Here is an 18,894-nt window from a genome sequence, read left to right as displayed (position 1 = left end):
TTAGTGTACTGTTTGTTTGAGAATATTTTGTTTTTGGTGTATTTTGTTTTGTTTTTAGTGCATTTTGTTTTGTTTTTCGTGTATTTTGTTTTTTTCTTGTTAACAATATACCTTGTAAGAATGTTTCGGTCCGTGGAAACCCGTTGGGCAATGTCTTTTTGTGACGCTTAGTGCATCATATAATGTACTATCGCGTGTTATTGTTTTCCTCAATGAGTATTGCAGTTAACGCAATACAGGTTTCTAAATTATTATTTTATTTTAATGACGCAATTAAAATAACATATCAGTTTTGACATGTACGTAGTTGTAATGCACGGAATGTTTTATTTTGTAAATATACCAATATTCATTTATAAGAAATTACTAATATTTAGATGAGGAATATATTTTTATTGTCACTTTATCTTTTTCTAAGTATAATGATATTTATATACGTAAGTAATCGTAATGTCCTTATTTAAGTAATCTTCTATTGTTTCAGGGTGTCACGTGGGGCAAAGCATTTTTAATAGCAGCAGAAAACAAAGCTGCACTACCCTACCTTTCCACTAGAGAATGCAAACTCGGCGGCTACAGAATATACACAGTCAACTTTCATCCTCGGCCGTGTCTCTTCTCTTCCCCTAGTAGCAGTAGTAGCAGTAGTGACTTCCAAACGGATAGAAACGCATTACTGTATATCGCCCTGCCAGAAAATAGACATTGGCTCGGTGCTGCGCCTTTACCCGATATAGCTAAGCAAATATTAGAATGCCACGGATCATCCGGTTCTAATGCGGAATACCTTTTGAAGTTAGCAGATTTTATGAGAGAGGAAATACCAGAAGCGTTAGATGAACATCTCTTTTCTTTAGAAAGACTTGTTAGAAAATTCGCTTCAGATATGAGAATTTGCTTGAAGACGTTAATGGGTGAAAAGGAAGAAATAAAGGAGGAACAGAAACAAGAAGCTAGGGTTGTGCCTAGCTTCCAATTCGCTTCCCGTGTACCCGATAAGAAATTACGCTGTGTGAATATGTGATAATCTTTGACATGATTGGAGTTTGAAACCCAGTTTTCAATAAAGGAGCGGGCACCTATGACTAAACTATCGCACAATTGATGTCGATTGTCGATTGTTTCGCAGCCAATTGTTTAGTTGCAAAACTAAAAATCGAGTAGTGTGCCCACCATATAAGCCCATAGAAATCAAAGCGGGACTAAACAGTTGTGCGATAGTTTAGTTTGAGGCGCGCGCTATAACAGTGACTTTGAGACCTAAATTGACTTGACTTGAATAATTTTGACTCGATCATTTGTAAAAAGCAGACATTTCAAAATGTATAGACGAGGCAGTAATTTTTTTTCACCGGTACTTTCTCTGAAAAGTACATTAGTTGACAAGTTTAATGCCCCCAGTTATCCTTATATAGACATGCAAGAAAACATTTTACGAAATTATAATAAGCATCTTTTGTTATAAATTAAACTAGACAGAGTTACAAAAATATAAACATTTAGATATTTATTGACAGGTGTCAGTATTTTTATTTTTATTTACAGTTAGTATTTTTTTATTTAAATTAACTTGTAGTTTTGAAGATTTATTACCAAATAGATTATGCGAAGAAATTCAAGCGAAGTGCCTCCTATGCCTCCTCTATATATTGTTTGAATCTCTTTGTAATAGCCTTTGTTCCTAGCTAGTGCTAACTGGTTTAGTGAAGCTAGTTTGTTTAACAGAACGGACGTAGGAACGTTCAACCATTGTTTTGAAATTAACTCGTATATTATGACATGCGTGAGTTTATTTATTAAACTATCTACAAGGATTCTACCGCGAATACTTTTATAGACTTTTAATAGAAATATACTTTATGGTCATAACGATCTCAGGATAATTGATTATAGACAGCTTTTTTATATCCCTAGCACAAATGTGAAGCCAAAAACAAGTATTAATAAGTAAGGTTATTTTAAGTATATTATGTGATTAGTTTTTCTTGTAAGATGTAAATAATTCAATTAAATGTCTCAGGGCCTGTCCCACCAGATTGTAAATTGTCTTATAAAAATATATGATGGAAATTTCGGATTTCGTTCCCTTATTACGTCATTTTTAAGCTATCCGAGCCTCTAGCCAGTTGTGGAACAGGCCCTAACTTGTGTATTTTTTAATTAAGATGCAATAGTTTGATTATGAAAATATTTTTTAGTAAATAGATTTTCGTCTTAAGACTTATTGTGATATATTTAACGACAATGTAGATCAAAGTAAATATTGTTTGTACGTTCAAAGCTATTATTGTAAATGCTGATGAAATAAAATAAAGTATGTAATTAATAAGACTTTTTTTTTGAAACGCCAAATTTTTATTAGAATTTTGGAATTCGTAAACAATAAATTGCCAAAATTAAATTCATTGTTACATATAAAAATTACAAATCATTACTTTGACACTCCTCTTTGAAAAAATTAACAAAAAGCCAACATCACGCGGTGTTCCCAGGCGGTCACCCATCCAAGTACTGACCGCGCCCGACGTTGCTTAACTTCGGTGATCGGACGAGAACCGGTGTTTTCAACGTGGTATGGACGTTGGCGACTGCTTTATCGTATTTTACGAAAGCTATACATAAGTTATTTTTATGTATAAAAATAAAACTGTATTAACATTGCTTTCTTTAATATAGATCAGAACAATATAACTTTATTTTGGCGATTTTTATTTCAATAAACAAAAAAAAACAGCAAAAAGCCAACATCACGCGGTGTTCCCAGGCGGTCACCCATCCAAGTACTGACCGCGCCCGACGTTGCTTAACTTCGGTGATCGGACGAGAACCGGTGTATTCAACGTGGTATGGACGTTGGCGACTGTATCGGCTTATTTATGGAATCTATGGTATTTTAAAATGTTATCAATTGAAATGTTAGTGTATTTTTTTAATCTCTTAGAACTGTTCACTCAAAGAGGCCCCCTTAGTGACAAATTCATAATCCAAAGTATCCAAGTAATCACTATAAAAGAAAACAATGTTTTAATGTTATTTCAGTTTTTCAATTGCACGCCATCTATATTCGAAGCTAAAATTAATCGAAGTTCTTTCCATTTCGAATTTACAAATATTATGCGCATTGTACGATAGATGGCGCTTTTTCTATTTTCTTTTATTCTAATTACCAAAGCAAACTAATTTTTTTTAACAAAATTTACTACATAGTCGTCTTCAGTAGTTGACATAGGGGACAGCTCCCCCCATAGGGACTCCAAAAACGTAAAATAGTTGTAAAAAATACTACGAATAAGTCTATTTTGATGATAGCTCCATTCTCCCAGACCTAGTGTAGTACCTATATATTAATAATGTTTTGCAATGGAAACGCAATTTTTGTACTGGTTGAACCAAGGATAGGTAAAATAAAAAAAAGTATCGTAACTACATTTGTTTAAGTTAAATTTATTCAAACTAGAATTAAACACATAACCACCAATAAAAGACAATTTGAAGGAAAGAAAATAATTGTGAAAATTCATTACAGTGGCATTTAAATGGAAGAATTCACAGTGTTTTATTACATGATAGGTTTAATACATTATTAAATTGTAGACACATCCTTTAGCACCATATTCTCATTTCTTTGGAGATTGTAAAAAAAAACTCTATTTTTTTTAATAGAATATATGGCAGCAAACGAGCAAGCGACCACTTGAATCCACAGAAATGGAGAGCGACCGCAGCGCATAAACATCCGCAATTGCAGATGCGTTGCCTACCTTGATTGACGGAGGAGAATACGCACATAAAGAGGACATTTCTCTTTCTTATGCGTCTACTCCACCGTCAAATTCTTTTCCTTCCCATCCCTTCCTCTTAAGAAAAGGGTGGAAAGGGAAAGGGACTAAAATTAGGCCTCCGGCACCACACTCATCAGACGAAACGCGGAATTGCTTCCACATCACGCCTGTTTTCTGTGTGGTCGTGGTATTGCTGGGGGCGAGCCGGCCCATTCGAGCGAAGATGTTAAAGCGGGCTCTACCACTGTTGAATTGATATTTTACTAATTACATCCATAACGCCTACATGAGCAAAATTATTTAATAACTAACATCATTCACAGAACTAAAAATACACTAACAATTTGTTTATTAACAAGTGAACTTGAACACAATTATTCGGTATCACATTTTTACATAACTAAATGGTAACTATAGAAAACTGCATCTTAGTGTGGCTAATTAAAAATATTCTAAAAATATCCTTGACTTTTTTACAATGTTACAAACCACAAACTAAATAAAAACTTAAAGTGTTTTTTACTTCGTCACGGTAGAAATAGAATGGTTCTTGAAAATTATTCGTTCTAATACAACTATTATCAGTTAGTTTTAGTAAGTTTATTGTTTTGGATATCACCAATAAAGGATACAAAAACAATCTTCTCCTATGCATTTATAGATAGCTTTCGTCTGCGACTCCGTCCGCGTGGAATTAAAAAAAAGTAAGTATGTGTTCTTCCAGACTATCCTCTACATCTGTACCAAAATTTCACCGAGATCCGTTCAGCAGTTTAAGCTACAAACTCCAACATCCATCTAAACTTTAGCATCGATAATATTAGTCAGATTGAGTTAAGTTCTTCTCTCGTAATCAAACGATAGGTCAGTCTGGTAGCTAGCGGAACCAATGCAGCACGCGATAATAAAATGAAACGAAAAAGTAATGCGGTTTGCCCAATTTCGCTTTATATGTAGCTGCAATACGCTTTGAACGACCCAAATCAATGTAAGAATGCAAGCATCCTAGAAAACTTAAAATGCTTTGTAGGATCTTGATGTAGTAAAGAAAATTTGTGATATTAGTTTGTAAGTTATATTGTACATTTCTAGAGAGAAGAGAAACATTTAATAAAGAAATAAAGCTGAATCCCACATGATAGGGGTACGACAGGGCGGCATAACGTCGCCAATAAAAAACTTAAGATGCTTGCATCCTTGCAATAGGCCGATTAATTGTCCATTAATCTGATCGATTAATTCTAAATAAATATCTCGATATGAATATTAAAATTTGCACTGGTTTCTGTTACAGCTATGAGACAATAGATGTCAGTAGTGTTTCGTCACACGGCCTTCGCTTGCCGAGCTGGTGGCAGAGGTGCGGGGAGCCCACGATGTCTCCGAGGAACACGCTCAGTAGAAACAGCTCCTTCGCCTGGTCCTGAGACTGACGGTATTGTCTAAAAAAAAAAACAGAATTTTATAAGCGTATTTGACAACCAATGATCACACGGATCAAGGTTAAATTTTGAAACTAACAATTGCAAGGTATAGACGTATTAAAAGTTTTTTTCACGTCTATGTGGCAAGCAATATGTTACTTGACAGAATTGCATTACCCAGACAAATGTATGTATTTCGCAAACAATTCACATTTAGTTCATTTCATAAAAATATTTAAATGTTGCCAATAATTGTTTTGCGATACGAATATAAACTTTATAGCAATGATATAAGGTATATTTGAGTTTGTATTAGTGTGCACCATAAGATCAGTGAAAGTCCAAAGTATTATGCAAGTGGCTTGCCTCGGGTACGCAATGCAACACTAAACTAGTGCATGCAATCAAAAGGTTATGGACCTCATACAATTAGAGGAAGTATGCTGAGATGATTTAGATTATTTGATAGTATTTCCTGGCACCTTCTCTCTTGAATTCCAAACAAATGATGCTACATTTTTTTTATATAAAATAAGGTGGCAAACGAGCAAGCGGACACTTGAATCCGCCAAAATGGCGAAGCGACCACTGCCCATAGACATCCGCAATTGCAGATGCGTTGCCTACCCTTATCCGACGGAGGAGGAGACGCACATCAAGAGGATATTTCCTCTTCCTATGTATCTCCTCTACCGTCAAATCCACTTCCCGTTCCCATCCTCTCCTTGTAAGAAAAGGGTGGTAAAGAGAAAGGGACTTAAATTAGGCCTCTGGCACCACACTCAACAGACGAAACACGGAATGGCTTCCATTTCACGCCTGTCTTCTGTGTGGTCGTGGTATTACACCGGGCGTGCCGGCCCATTCGTGCTAAGATGTTAAAGCGGGCACTACCACTGTTAAAATGTTAGTAGTATGTAACACTATGTAACACTAAGTGTTAGTAGTATGCTGTCAGTTTCAATTGATGAACCTAATTTCAAAAGAGAATAAAATGGAACTCTTGTGACAAATATAGATTAAATGAAGTAAGATAACATCGACAAAACTCTAAATAAATACAACTTTATGAATTTAAAGATTATGAAATTATAACATTTATTGAAGTCCGAAAAGAATTTCATTTTTTTACAAAACAAAGATGTAAGAAAGATATGCAAATACTAGAATTTGACCGCCATTTCCTTAATGCGCAATTAAAAAAAACCAAGCAAGAAGCCTATGCGTTCTTCCAGACTACCATCCAGATACCAGACTACATCTATGCCAAATTTCATCGAGAGATACCATAAGGGAAACCTAATAAATCCATATTTGAAATTCAATAATATTTATCTCTGGGTTAAAATCGCTATGGACAGCTTCAAGAAGTCGACGTGCAGCATTAGCGTGTGGCGACATCTAACGGTTCGTGTACAGCAAACATCAATTCCTGTCAAACGCTGGTTGCTTTAAGCGGTCCGTGTATGTTATTCCTTAGCGTGAGTGATATGGCGTTGCATACGTGACTGGTCAGCACAGTGACCCTTCCGATTGCGTCTGCGAGTTACATCGACGACCCACTTGCGGCCCGTCCACGCTGCGTTTACGCAACGTCACCGCTCACTGGCCTAAATTCATCACACGTTTTGCCATTGAAATTCTAAATTTGAATTTGAAGTATTGAAAAAAGAAACTCCGTTATGCCATGTCAAGGTCGATGATGTGCGAAATGAGGCTTTTGAACTTTAGTACTGGTTACTAACACTCTTGTTAGACTGCTCATAGATATTTACTTTTATCCAATCACTTCTAACACATACAATGCTAGTTGTCGTTTTAGAATTACACCAAAAAGAAAACAATAATTTCTTCAATCAAAAGTAATAATTAAATCAACATCGTGAAGTATATTTTTTCATCATCATCAACTTGCCCTTGTCCCTACGGAGGGACGGCACAGTACTGTTCCATACATTTCTATCAGTCATCATATCTGAATCCACTCCCTTCTTAAGCATATCTTTCACACAATTCATCCATACTTTCTTATGTCTTCTAAAGAATACAAATATTGTAACTTTTAATATCGAAAACAACTAATTTAAAGTTATTAGTTCCTTTCATAAAGTAAATTTGACGGTGACAAGACGCATAGGGAGAAGATATCCTGTTTATATGCGTCTTCTTCTCCGTCGCTTAAGAGTATGCAACGCATCTGCAATTGTGGATGTGTATGGGCAGCGGTCGCTTCGCTTTACTATGTTAAAAAAAGCTAACCTATTTCCTGGAGACTTACTTGAACACATCAGCCCAGTTCAGTTGCTGTCTCGGGTGTACTCTTGCATTAGCGGCATAATGCGAGCATATCCTGTCGAACACGCACGACTTGGCTCCGAACTCAGCTATTATGTACTTCTCTACTTCCCGAGCATCTAGTGCCTCCATACTCTGGTCCGTGTAGATCAGTTCGCGACGAGCTCGTGATTTGTATGTCGCTGAAAAAAAATGTGCGATTAAAATTTTGATAGCACCAATATTTTTCTTTACATATTCTTATCAAAGGTGCTAAACTCATCTAAATAATCTTTGACGATTCAGATGAAAGAGATGTAATAAATCAAACCTGTTCTCATGATTTATTTAACCCCATCTTTGTTTTATTTACATTTTCATTGCAAACTAGCAGTCAACGCCACTCCGTCTGCATCGAATAAAAAAAAAAACAACTTAACTACTACTAACTACCGACGTTCTTTCAGAATATGATCTATATCTATACCACAGTGAGATCCGTTGAGCCGTTCTCAAACATTCATCCAGACCGCGTTTATAATATTACTAAAATATTTGCAAGATATTCGATGACTGCAAACCACGCTGTTAATACACTATTGTACATAGGTTATTTACTTGTTAAACATTGAACGAAGTTTAAAAAGAAATTATAAAAAACGTTTTATAAAAGTCAGTTTCTTTGTTAAAACCCTTATATATATATTTACAAGAGCTTTCGTAGACAGGAATTTTCAATATAAAAGTATTTGCAACTTTATTTGTTAACATAATATGTAAAACATTTATAAAAACTCACCAGGACTAAAAGAATACGCAAGTTTCTTTAAAAAATTAGTAAATCTTACACCACCCACTATAGCAGGGAAACCGATTAATTGCACCGGTAATTCGAAATCAGTTTGCTGACAGAAACTTAAACTATTCAATAATAAAGATATTAAAACAAAGTTTAAAACACGACCGGACTCCATATCTCACTAAGTTACTTTGACAATAGACAATAAGTACAATGTACGAACTAGTAACAGAAGTTTCACAAGCCAACGTTACTTATAAATATTCAATTGATATTTTGTAACAATTACATAACAGAATTAACTATTGAATTTATTTTTTTCCCTGACTTCACGTTTGTATTTTAAAACGACAAAGTTTGTACTGCACATTATAAGCCTGTGTCGAGTACTGGATACATTCGTCAAAGATATTAAATAATATATAGACAAGGCATTGAAAAAATGTTTTCACAGGAAACTTCTCTGACAGGTAATCAGTAATCAGGTAATCAGTTGACAAGTTCAGTACGCCACCTCGTGTCAAGGACGTGTAATAAAATATTATTTTACAAATATAAATATTATTTAATGACACCTGTTGGTTATTTTAATAAATACAATTATATTGACTTTGATGATTTATTAACAGATTTGAAATTAAATTAAAAATGTTTCAAGTGAATTGTCAACTATGCCCCTCTATATATTTTTAATCTCTTTGACTTTCGTTAACCAAAGTTATGTCACTGCGTACAGTAAGGAAGTGACAGTAAAGTAGCGTAGAATGTGGGGCAAATAGGGGTTTTAGCACGAAAATTTTCAATATAGTATTCGTAACGTAAAGAAATAGAATAGCGTGAAAGATGACATGAAGAAGGAAGTGACGACTAATGACTTATGTTGAGGACAAAATTCTGTTTGCGGCGAGCCTTTTTTTTGGCGCCCCTGTGCCCTCTCGTACCCCTAACATTTGGATCAGGGACGTTACATACTTTTCCTATTTTCGGCTAGATTTCTTTGTTAACACTTAAACTATTTTAAAATTTATATTATCGTACTTATAGTATTTACAAAATTTACTATTTCTATCTAGTCTTATTTCTGTATATCACTTTTTGTGCTACATATTTACAGAATTTTACAAACTCTTCTCTAGTGGTTTCATTTCTTAGTACTCGTAGTATTTAAACTACCTCTATTTATTCTGATATTCATTATTGTTTCTATTTCAGTTCTACTTGCAGCGAAGACCGGGCAGTACCAGCTGGGCCGACCCTTCGGGAGTACCATAAGGGGGGAGCGGAATGGTGGACAATGGTCTAATTTCCCCTAACTTGAGGCTTCTTCTTTCTTGATAATGATGGAACTATTTACTACTCGTAATATTGAAAATAAACATCTTCGCTGTCGGCGCCACAAACATTCAAAGTAGGCCAAGCGGTCATTGATGCTACAAGTTATTTTACTTTGATTACATAAGTTAAAGTTGCAGATCGCCTCCTTCGATGCAATCACGTTTACGACCAACTAATTAATTACATAGCGGTTTTTATATAGAAAATCTATGAGGTTAAGTTTTTATTTCATTTCATAATTTAGATTGTATTGTTTTATTTGTTTTTTAATTATTGTCAAATAAAAATTATTTGAAACCTGCTTGTTTTATTTTATGGATTATTGAATGTCTTTTATCGTATTTATCTTGGTTTTGATAAGTTAAAACATAAGATTAGTTTTAGTAGAAAGCTTTACTATGTTAAGAATTTCAGTTACTTCTACCCTACAACTCTCTCTCCATCTTCTTATATCATAACTTGATATAAGTGTATTACTATGCTCTTTATTAAACATATTTATACAATTTTATAGTAACTGCAACAAGTTAATAACCTTCGTTGTATTTCAAACATAATTATTTTCAAGGCAAACTTGACGTAAATTTTAGAAAGAAGTCAAGCAAACCTTAATTCTTATTCAAGCATTTAATTAAATATAAACTTAGTAAAATTAAATCAGTAATGTATTTACCTGGACTTAACGCATACGAAAGTTTCTTGATAAAGTTTGTCACCCGCACCGCCACTACAATAAAGGGGAACCCAACCAACTGTACAGGCAATTCGAATGCTGTTTGTTCACTGGAACCTTCCAGAACACAATGCAACACCAGGAATGTAACACACATCCAGACGTAGAATATTTTTGTCAACTCCATAATTATTGTCCAACTGGATATATTCTAATCCGCAAGTATGGAACTCTACTACCCTATATACACAACGGCCTTAGTTGATCGCTTAATTATAACTGACCATGCCCAACAAGCGCGGCCTAGCTGCAGTTTCGTAATAGTGATTAAACTTGTAATGATTCAGTACTAAGCATATAATATGATTACAACTCGATGACTACTCAAGCATATAAATTTAATGACATTTTAATACACACATCATTATATTTTAATTAATCATTAAAATATAATTATCATTACTAAATCATTGAAATCTCAAAAACACTTAGATGTAAATAGAACGTTCAAGGTCACACGAACAAAAGTGAATAGAACTCAAGCGATACGACGCGTAACCTCAACAAGACGTCATTTAGATAACTGACATCGTCTACAGTTGAAGCTCACCCCGCCATACTTTATCTATTAGGAAAGATACTATTCTTCAAATTACCTAACTATCGAAATCACGACATGTGCAATAAGTTAGAAGGTTGCAAACCGCTAACGGTTAACGCATGCGGAGAGGATGTCCATAAAAAGGACTAATTTTCCTATACATCTCCACTCCTATACTTTCTCCCTATATCTGCTTTCCTTCTTCTTGTGTCTTCAATGTTGAAGGTTGCTTAAATTTGGTTTGTCTCTGTCTAGAGCAAGACGTTACTTCAATTGAAATAAACCCTGTCCATTCTCACTCCATCTTTACCTTATTAAAAAAGGAAAGGGAAAGAAAGCTAGTATAAGCTACAGAATAAAAAGACTTAAGTTTATAGATAGAGAATGTAGCTTGCGATGACTGAAATCAATTGAATCGTTTTTAAGTTTACAATTTATACATAGTACTTTGTATAACACTGCAGAAAGCAAAAATTAAAAAAAATATCTGAAAACCATGTACAGTAGTACTAAACAAATGTAGTATTGATGATTTCTATACTATTTTTATGTTATTCTGGTAAACTTTTTGTCGCTTCTCCGTCCATAAAACACGCACGTCCTTTACAAACTTATATTGAAAACTTTACTCGTACGGTCGCGATTTCTAATAAAGAAATCCACGGATGATATTAAAAAATTCTTATATCAAAATGTTGCTCGATATTAAACCATCAAAATATAATGAGTTTCAAAATGTAAACTTGTAATAAAACTTCCGTTATTGTTAGTGTGGATTCATTGTCATTAATTGCAGAGATAACAATACGTACCAACGGCAACTATTATATACTACTAGCTTTTGCTTACGGATCCTTACGCGTGGCATTAAAAAAAAACGAAATCAAGTAGCCTATGTGTTCTTACAGACTATCCTCTACATCTATCATCGAGTTCTGTTCAGCAGTTTAGGTTACATACTCCAACAAACATCCATCCATCTAAACTTTCGCATTTATAATGTTAGTATGATTATTATTTTTGATTATAAATGATATATGCTCTATTTATTTATTTATTAAAAGAAGATATCATTAGTCAGCGCTTATCAGAAAAAGTTCTTTGAATAACATTTCTGTTCGCTTTAACAGATAATAAGGCAATATTACGCAAAACTTCGTTATTTTTACAACCACTAAATTAAGATAACAATTAGGTAATATCTTTATTTACAGCTAATATCTTTTTAATATAAATTGAGTGAAAATCGACTTTAAAAAACTTACCACTGATAGAAATAGATTCAGAAATATTCATTAAAACAAATGCAACAAAAACACTTTTAAAGTAAAAGTACATTTTATTTGATAAGTTACGAGCTGCTTTCTTGGTGTCTATATATCTACTGTTAAAATAATGGAATATAATTAAAAAAAAACTATAAAAAAATTATATAATCACGTCATATGTACATTATATGACGCAGTTATCTGACGAAAGATATTAGGGAGAAATTCGTCATGCAAATTGTTACAATTTATTGCTCTGGTTTGCGTTAACTCTTACAACTGAGTTCGCAGACTCATACACTTTTTTTTTTATAACAAAGGGGGGCAAACGAGCGGCGAGAACACCAGAGGAACTACAGATGCGTTGCCGGCCTTTGAGGAAATGACAGGCTCGCTTCTTGAAGGAACCTAAGTCGTATTATTGCTATCCACATATTGCTGTCTCATTTTTTACAAAGCAAATGAATGAGAGGACAATTTTATACGTATGTTTAACTAGTAATGGCTCATATTACAGCGTGTAAACTGTTTACATCACAAGTTACTGATCGCGATGATACGCTTGTGATGTAAGAGTTCAACAAGCGCAAAAAGCGTTTTAAACGAAAGTACAGTCGCGACGAAAATTAAAAAAAAAACAATGTTTACATTTATAGAATCTATCTATTGCTTAAATAAACAGAATTTATATTTTTTCTAATACTAATTTCTATTATTTTTGTTGCCGACTGTACTAAAAAAGTTACATGAATCGTCATAATACGTGGCGTAACACTTTAGCATAGTTATTGGGTCGTTCGTCACACAATATGAACTCGCAGATAGTATTTTATAAACATCTTAGTATTAAGAATGACTTTATTTTACAGCTGTTATTATATGCATGCGAATTTCGTATTGAAAGGGATATTAATACATTGTTCTTAAGTATAGGAAGACAAGGAAACATCCTAAGTATTGTTCTTGATTTCTTTTTCCAAGTCAATACAAATGGAATAGTTGTATTTCCCGTTGGACTGATCAATCTACTGTCAATCGAGACAATGTGATTTTAACACATAGACCGATCGGTCCAATGGGAAACAGCCAAGGTCGCCTACACCATGCGCCTACTGTATAACACTTTTGCCCTTTTTTCTAAATATTCTTATGTTTGTCATATCTTTGTGATGTAAGTAAAAATATTTTGTTTCCGTCTTTATCTGTACTTAATTCAATATGTACTAGATATTGCTCGCGGCTTCGTCAGCGTAGAAGGTAAAAATATAGCCTATGTTACTCAATGATAACATAGCTTCTTAATAGTAAAAGAATTTTTGAGTTATTTCAATACATACAAAAATACAAAGTTTTCTCTTTTTAATGTTAGTAAAAATTAAAATTATCTTACGTTATATTAGTTTTCTTTACTTAGACACTACTAACGATTGCTGATATCCATCCAATATTTCTTTCCACACTAGCGTATACAGTCAAACACATGTTATTTTTTCTAACATTCACACATCCACCTGATGTTAATCCGGCTAATTTCCCTTTATAAATCAACGGTCCTCCAGAATCTCCTGATCCCGCTCTAACAGAACCTATGGTACAAATATTTCTAGTTCTTTCACTGGATTTTTCTGGACATGAATCTATGATCACAATACCTTCTCTAGGAGCTGTTAGGTATACTTCTGACTCTCCAAAACCAGCTATTATTCCTGTATCACCGATCCTTGGACGAATTAACGATAATTTTATGGGTTTAATATGCCAATAAAATTCTATTTTTCGTCTTATGAATAATAATGCGATATCCTTTTCTCTATTTGACATAGTATCAAGGTGTGGTATGAAAGCTGGATGGCTGTATACATCATGTTTTCTAACCTCTGCTATGATTCTCATGTTATATTCACTTTTGTGTAAAACTATAATAGTGTGAAGTTTCGATTGGATACAATGCGCTGATGTTATAATCCATGAATTGCTAATTATCGAGCTACTGGATGTCCCAATACTTGTGATATTATATCTAAAGAATTGTAATTTCACTAAATAACTGTGAACGTCGTAACGTAATTCTTGACCATCGAATACACGCCACTCTAATGTTCTTGATACTTTAAAACTGACATATAAAAGTATTATTATATGTAACACACGGAAACACATTTTTCATGTTTTAACGATTATGAAAAATGTTCTATTATTTTACACATTTATACATAAAATATAGATAATTTTAATTACCTTTTTAAAACGTCATTAAATTGTGTTATTTTTAGGTTATAAAAATTACCAAGCGATAGTCATTGCTTATTTGATTTATTTATACACTAGCTTTCGTCCTCGACTCCGTCCTCGTGGTATTAAAAAACAATAGTATATAGGCTATCTGTTCTTTCAGACTATGCTCTACATCTGTGCCAAATTTCATCGAAATCCGTTCAGCAAATAAAGCTACAAACTCTAACCAACATCCTTCGATCTAAACTTTCGCATTTACAATATTACTAAGATTGGTCTGCACTATAAGCATATCAAGGTTTTCGTTTTATTTCTTTTCTCACTAATAATGTAGCTTTTTAATGGTGAAATAATTTTTAAAATTGGCCTAGTAGTTTTTGAGTATTGTCAACACAAAAAATAGTCCAAAAATGCACATCTTTCCTCTTTATAATGTCAGTATATTTCCTACACTCGATCAACTTTGTTTATGTAATTTAAAATCACTGTAAAACATTTTTACCGTTTAGGTTTTAAAAAATATAAAAAATAAGTATAACATTTTTGTAGTTGCTGATAGAAAGCAGAGTGGCGCAGTGGAAGCGTGCTGGGCCCATAACCCAGAGGTCCGTGGATCGAAACCACGCTCTGCTAACCTTTTTTTTGTTAAAATATATCTACTTTTTTGCATTGCATTAATTAGAAACATAATAATAAAATCTATATCGCAGAGACTTACATAAGTGATTAAAAAATTGTATTACGCAAGATCAAGCTTATAACCCTGCAATCTTACTAACTTACTAATGTTATAAATGCGAAAGTTTGAATGGATGGATGTTGGAGTTTGTAGCCTAAACTGCTGAACGAATATCGATGAAATTTGTCACAGATGTATAGTATAGTCTGGAAGAACACTGGCAACATGCTTTTGTTTTTTTTATCCACGCGGAAAGAGTTACGGGCGTAAGTGGAAATGAAGAATATGTGTACCTTGCTTTGACTACAGGATATCACAAGCAGAGTGGCGCAGTGGAAGCGTGCTGGGCCCATAACCCAGAGGTCCGTGGATCGAAACCACGCTCTGCTAATATCAAATTAGTTTTTTTTTATATGTCTATAGTTTGCCTTGTTTATACTTTTCGAGATAATAACAAAAGCCAAAATATTTTACATAAAATGACGTTAAAAACCCATGTAATTAAACATTTTAATAATTGCAACATTTGATATTGTATTTTCATTCCAGTTATTTGTTACAACATAAAATTAAAAAAAACAATTTTATACTCTCATGGTACTTTAAAATATTGATCGTATCAACAGCTTTAGCCCTTTGTTGTATTTGCATACTATATAAAAAAGGTATGTATTAACAATCATTTTATAGAGGCGGCAAAGATGCTTCCGAACAGACAAACCTATGTAGATAAGATTCCCTACTAACCAACCGTTTAACTTCAACGGGTTTAGTACTAAACTTATTACGCAGCAAACTTGTTGCCTACAAATGCTCGGAAAACCTAAATTTCCAAAAATATATGTTGTATCTTATGAAGGGTCTCAGGGTCATCCCTGCGTATTTGGAACTACCTACCTACCTTAGACTTTAGTTTAAACTACCTGTTGTCATACGACTTCATCCGCATTAAATTATAAAAAAAATATTTTATTGTTCACATTTGTCAAATTATCAATTGGAAATGTCAAAATCATATGATATGATGTCGAACCATGACAACCTTGCTTCCTTGATGTTGATTGCTGGTTGTTCAACTTATGGTCTCTTTCCTACATTAGGGTTTTTATGCAAAATATTTACCCCTAAGTTTAACGGCGTGAAAATATATAGCCTAAAGCGTGACGTAAGTGTAGGGCTTTTTATTAAAAAAAGGATTATTCAAAAATATGCTGTAATTGCTGACATCTTAGGCAACAAAGAAGTGTGTGTTTACGCTTTATTATAATAGCATGGATTAGAAAAATAACATATAATTGTAATATTCATTTATTTAGATGCATAGCATTTATCTATAATACATAAAATCGTATTTTCCATATTCATAAATATATGTTCTCTAACTGTTTGATATTTCCTTCAATTAAAATACCATATTAGTAACTAATTGTATCCATTTCATGTTTGCCACAACACTGGTGTAAGACGACAAGCACATATTATTGATTGGTGCATCTGTACAAGTAGCTGATGTAATACCGACCATTCTTCCATTCAAGATCAAAGGTCCTCCTGAATCACCGTGTCCTGCTCTCACAGGACCTTGGGTACAAATTACATTACTAACGAAGACTGGACAATGTGTTATAACTACTGGTCCTTCTCTTGGTGCTTTAAGATTAGGTTCTGTATGTCCATAGCCAGCGATAATACCAGTCTCACCAACTGAAGCCCCATATGTAGCTAAATTAATCGCATTTATATTCTGACCGAAAATTATAGATTGTCTAATACGCAATAATGCAACATCAATACCGATATTTTGTGGAGTAGTCAATTTAGGTATATAATTTGGATGTTGTATTATATCCTTGTTGTAAACAGTGGCGATAGCTGTTAAGCCATTTCTGGAACCGTGGAGTACGGTTATAGAGACTGTACCTGGTTCTTTGCAATGCGCTGATGATATTATCCAATTATTGCTGATAATTGATCCACTGCAATATGTTTCTCTCAATGCATGCACTTCTAGTTTTACTAAAGAAGTATGCAACTCGTAACGCAAATCCTGTCCACCGAAGACACGCCAATCTAATGCTTTTGATGATTTTATAAAACAAATTAACGCAAAGAAATACTTGAACTTCGTCTGAAGAAACATTTTGAAAGTAATGCTACTGTAGATGTGAACTATATTGAACTGAATTTATTTTTATATATATCCAATAACTGCATATTATCAGCGACTTCCTGCATTCTTACATGCTTTATATTAAAAAGGTAATATTCATTTTATCAAAATTTTTCAGAATTCTATCTAGTTTTATGCTCGTAATGAATGAGGAACTAAAACATAGTAATAAAAATAGAAGTACGGTCGTCATATATTTACCTATTTATGATACTTAGACTCCATGTAAATTTTAATCAATTTATACATGAAAAAGTTCCAATGACAATCCAACATTTAAACACCGATGTCTAAGTTGATTTTTATTATCCCCTAAAGTAATGCCGGAGTTAAATTACAAAGGCCTACAATTTTAATATAAATCAATAAACAATTGAATCTTTACTTCTTCTTCTTCTTCTTCTTCGTTTCTTCATTGCTGAAGGTCGTGCTTGCCCTGATAAGCCTTTACCGAGTCATCAACGAGCTGCCTCCATGCCTCCCTGTCTTCGGCTTGTCTCTGCATCTTTACATTCCGATAGAAACGTCCAAACAAGAACCTATTAACATTATTTAAAAATGTACTTTAAATTCTTTCTTCAAGCGTTAAACGGAATTTTTAGTTGGTAACCTGCATATTTCAAACTCTCATGGTCAAATAGCTTGTAAAACTTGGAATCGTAAAAATTAAATGATTTTTTAATAAACTGATAATCTTTTAACTATCTTAACTGTTGTTAGACGTTTTTGAGTCATTCCATAACTGTATTTTCAATCAAGTTAACTTGTTAATGCGTAGCGCCTTACCACGAAGTTTAAGCAATGTTACTGCTTGAAAAAATTCTACAGCTTTTTTGCAATGAAAATCCAGATACTTATAAGTGTAAGATTAAATGTTATATATAATTTAGATTATTAAATTATTGCTAATGTTTCTTTAGGATTCAAATTGAGAAGTTTTAAGTATCGTCTTTCGGATGTTCTTTCAAACTTGATTGAAGATTGGTTTATTAAAAAATTTATCAATTCTTGGAAAAACGTTTATTTGCTCATCCCACATTTAGTAATTTTTTATTTATTCATAAAACGATCACAATTTGTATATTGAATCTTGGATTAGTCGATCCAACTTATTGAATATCTAAAAACATTAACATAAAAAGAGTAATTGCACCTTCTCAATTCGTAGGCTAAGCAACATTACCTCTGGTAAATTTAAATATGAGGATAATCATTAGATCAAAGCGCCAATAGCCTATGGTTTGGGGTACGGACTACCGATCTTGCGGTTGAGGGTTCGAATCCCGCCATTCGACTATTTCCGTGGACCATATCCTAGCACAAGCCTAGAGCTTAGTTGGAATGGTTAAAGGAAATATTAGTAAATTAACAAGAATCTACTAACATTTAAAAAAAATGTTCTTTTGCCCCATTGTATACTTATGACAGTCATTAATTATTTGACTCTGAAAGAAGAGAGAGTGGGTTTGCCCCAGCATAACTGCTAGCTTTCTTAAATACATAGAAGCGCAGATGAACCTTGACATATCTCAGATCAGAATCAATGATGATGATGGCTTTTTTGCCTAATTGATGTCGATTAGTTAACACCAGATGCTCAATTGAAAAATTTGACAAAAGGAAGTCAAATATGCCGCCGACCGGTTACGGTGAA

General features: G+C 33.5%; 3 protein-coding genes and 2 non-coding genes across 6 annotated transcripts in view; 3 read left to right on the top strand and 2 right to left on the bottom strand.

Annotated features, from left to right (window-relative positions):
* LOC106110368 (putative glutathione-specific gamma-glutamylcyclotransferase 2) overlaps positions 1-1,157 on the top strand; it is a 12,320-nt gene extending 11,163 nt beyond the window's left edge. The window contains exon 3 of the mRNA XM_013292186.1: positions 485-1,157. Within this exon, the coding sequence (XP_013147640.1) occupies positions 485-1,024 (540 nt within the window). The 3' untranslated portion in view covers positions 1,025-1,157. The remainder of the gene's footprint in view (positions 1-484) is intronic.
* A 3,377-nt stretch (positions 1,158-4,534) lies between these two features.
* Positions 4,535-10,833, bottom strand: LOC106110379. 2 transcript variants are annotated; one of them, XM_013292204.1, is made up of 3 exons: positions 10,288-10,833; positions 7,485-7,683; positions 4,535-5,224 (listed from the first exon to the last, which is right to left on the bottom strand). In XM_013292204.1, exons 1-3 carry the CDS (start codon positions 10,472-10,474, stop codon positions 5,077-5,079), a joined length of 534 nt encoding a protein of 177 aa, XP_013147658.1. In that variant the 5' UTR covers positions 10,475-10,833; the 3' UTR covers positions 4,535-5,076. The 2 variants fall into 2 exon arrangements, with proteins under 2 accessions (XP_013147658.1, XP_013147659.1); XM_013292205.1 differs by lacking the exon at positions 10,288-10,833 and adding an exon at positions 8,280-8,490.
* Positions 10,834-13,566: 2,733 nt separating this feature from the next.
* Positions 13,567-17,210, bottom strand: LOC106110293 (trypsin-like). The gene is made up of 2 exons (XM_013292058.1): positions 16,589-17,210; positions 13,567-13,862 (listed from the first exon to the last, which is right to left on the bottom strand). Exons 1-2 carry the CDS (start codon positions 17,208-17,210, stop codon positions 13,567-13,569), a joined length of 918 nt encoding a protein of 305 aa, XP_013147512.1.
* Trnam-cau lies at positions 14,953-15,024 on the top strand. The gene has a single exon. It is a non-coding gene; the product is annotated as a tRNA-Met (tRNA).
* Positions 15,389-15,460, top strand: Trnam-cau. Its single transcript has one exon. It is a non-coding gene; the product is annotated as a tRNA-Met (tRNA).
* Positions 17,211-18,894: the final 1,684 nt, after the last annotated feature.

Source organism: Papilio polytes, unplaced genomic scaffold, assembly GCF_000836215.1.
Source record: "Papilio polytes unplaced genomic scaffold, Ppol_1.0 DF820678.1, whole genome shotgun sequence".
NCBI lineage: Eukaryota > Metazoa > Arthropoda > Insecta > Lepidoptera > Papilionidae > Papilio > Papilio polytes.
This window is presented reverse-complemented; position numbering and strand designations above follow the sequence as displayed.

What these genes read in the sequence shown, in the direction of transcription:
- LOC106110293 (XM_013292058.1), bottom strand. Translation starts at nt 17,210, where the DNA reads ATGTTTCTTCAGACGAAGTTCAAGTATTTCTTTGCGTTAATTTGTTTT. An exon ending in CTTGAATGGAAGAATGGTCG is followed by an intron (nt 13,863 to 16,588) that starts GTATTACATCAG and finishes TCGGTGATACAG; the next exon opens with GAATAATAGCTGGTTTTGGA.
- LOC106110379 (XM_013292204.1), bottom strand. Translation starts at nt 10,474, where the DNA reads ATGGAGTTGACAAAAATATTCTACGTCTGGATGTGTGTTACATTCCTG. An exon ending in TTCGTATGCGTTAAGTCCAG is followed by an intron (nt 7,684 to 10,287) that starts GTAAATACATTA and finishes ATTTTTTTTCAG; the next exon opens with CGACATACAAATCACGAGCT. An exon ending in AACTGGGCTGATGTGTTCAA is followed by an intron (nt 5,225 to 7,484) that starts GTAAGTCTCCAG and finishes TTTTTTTTTTAG; the next exon opens with ACAATACCGTCAGTCTCAGG.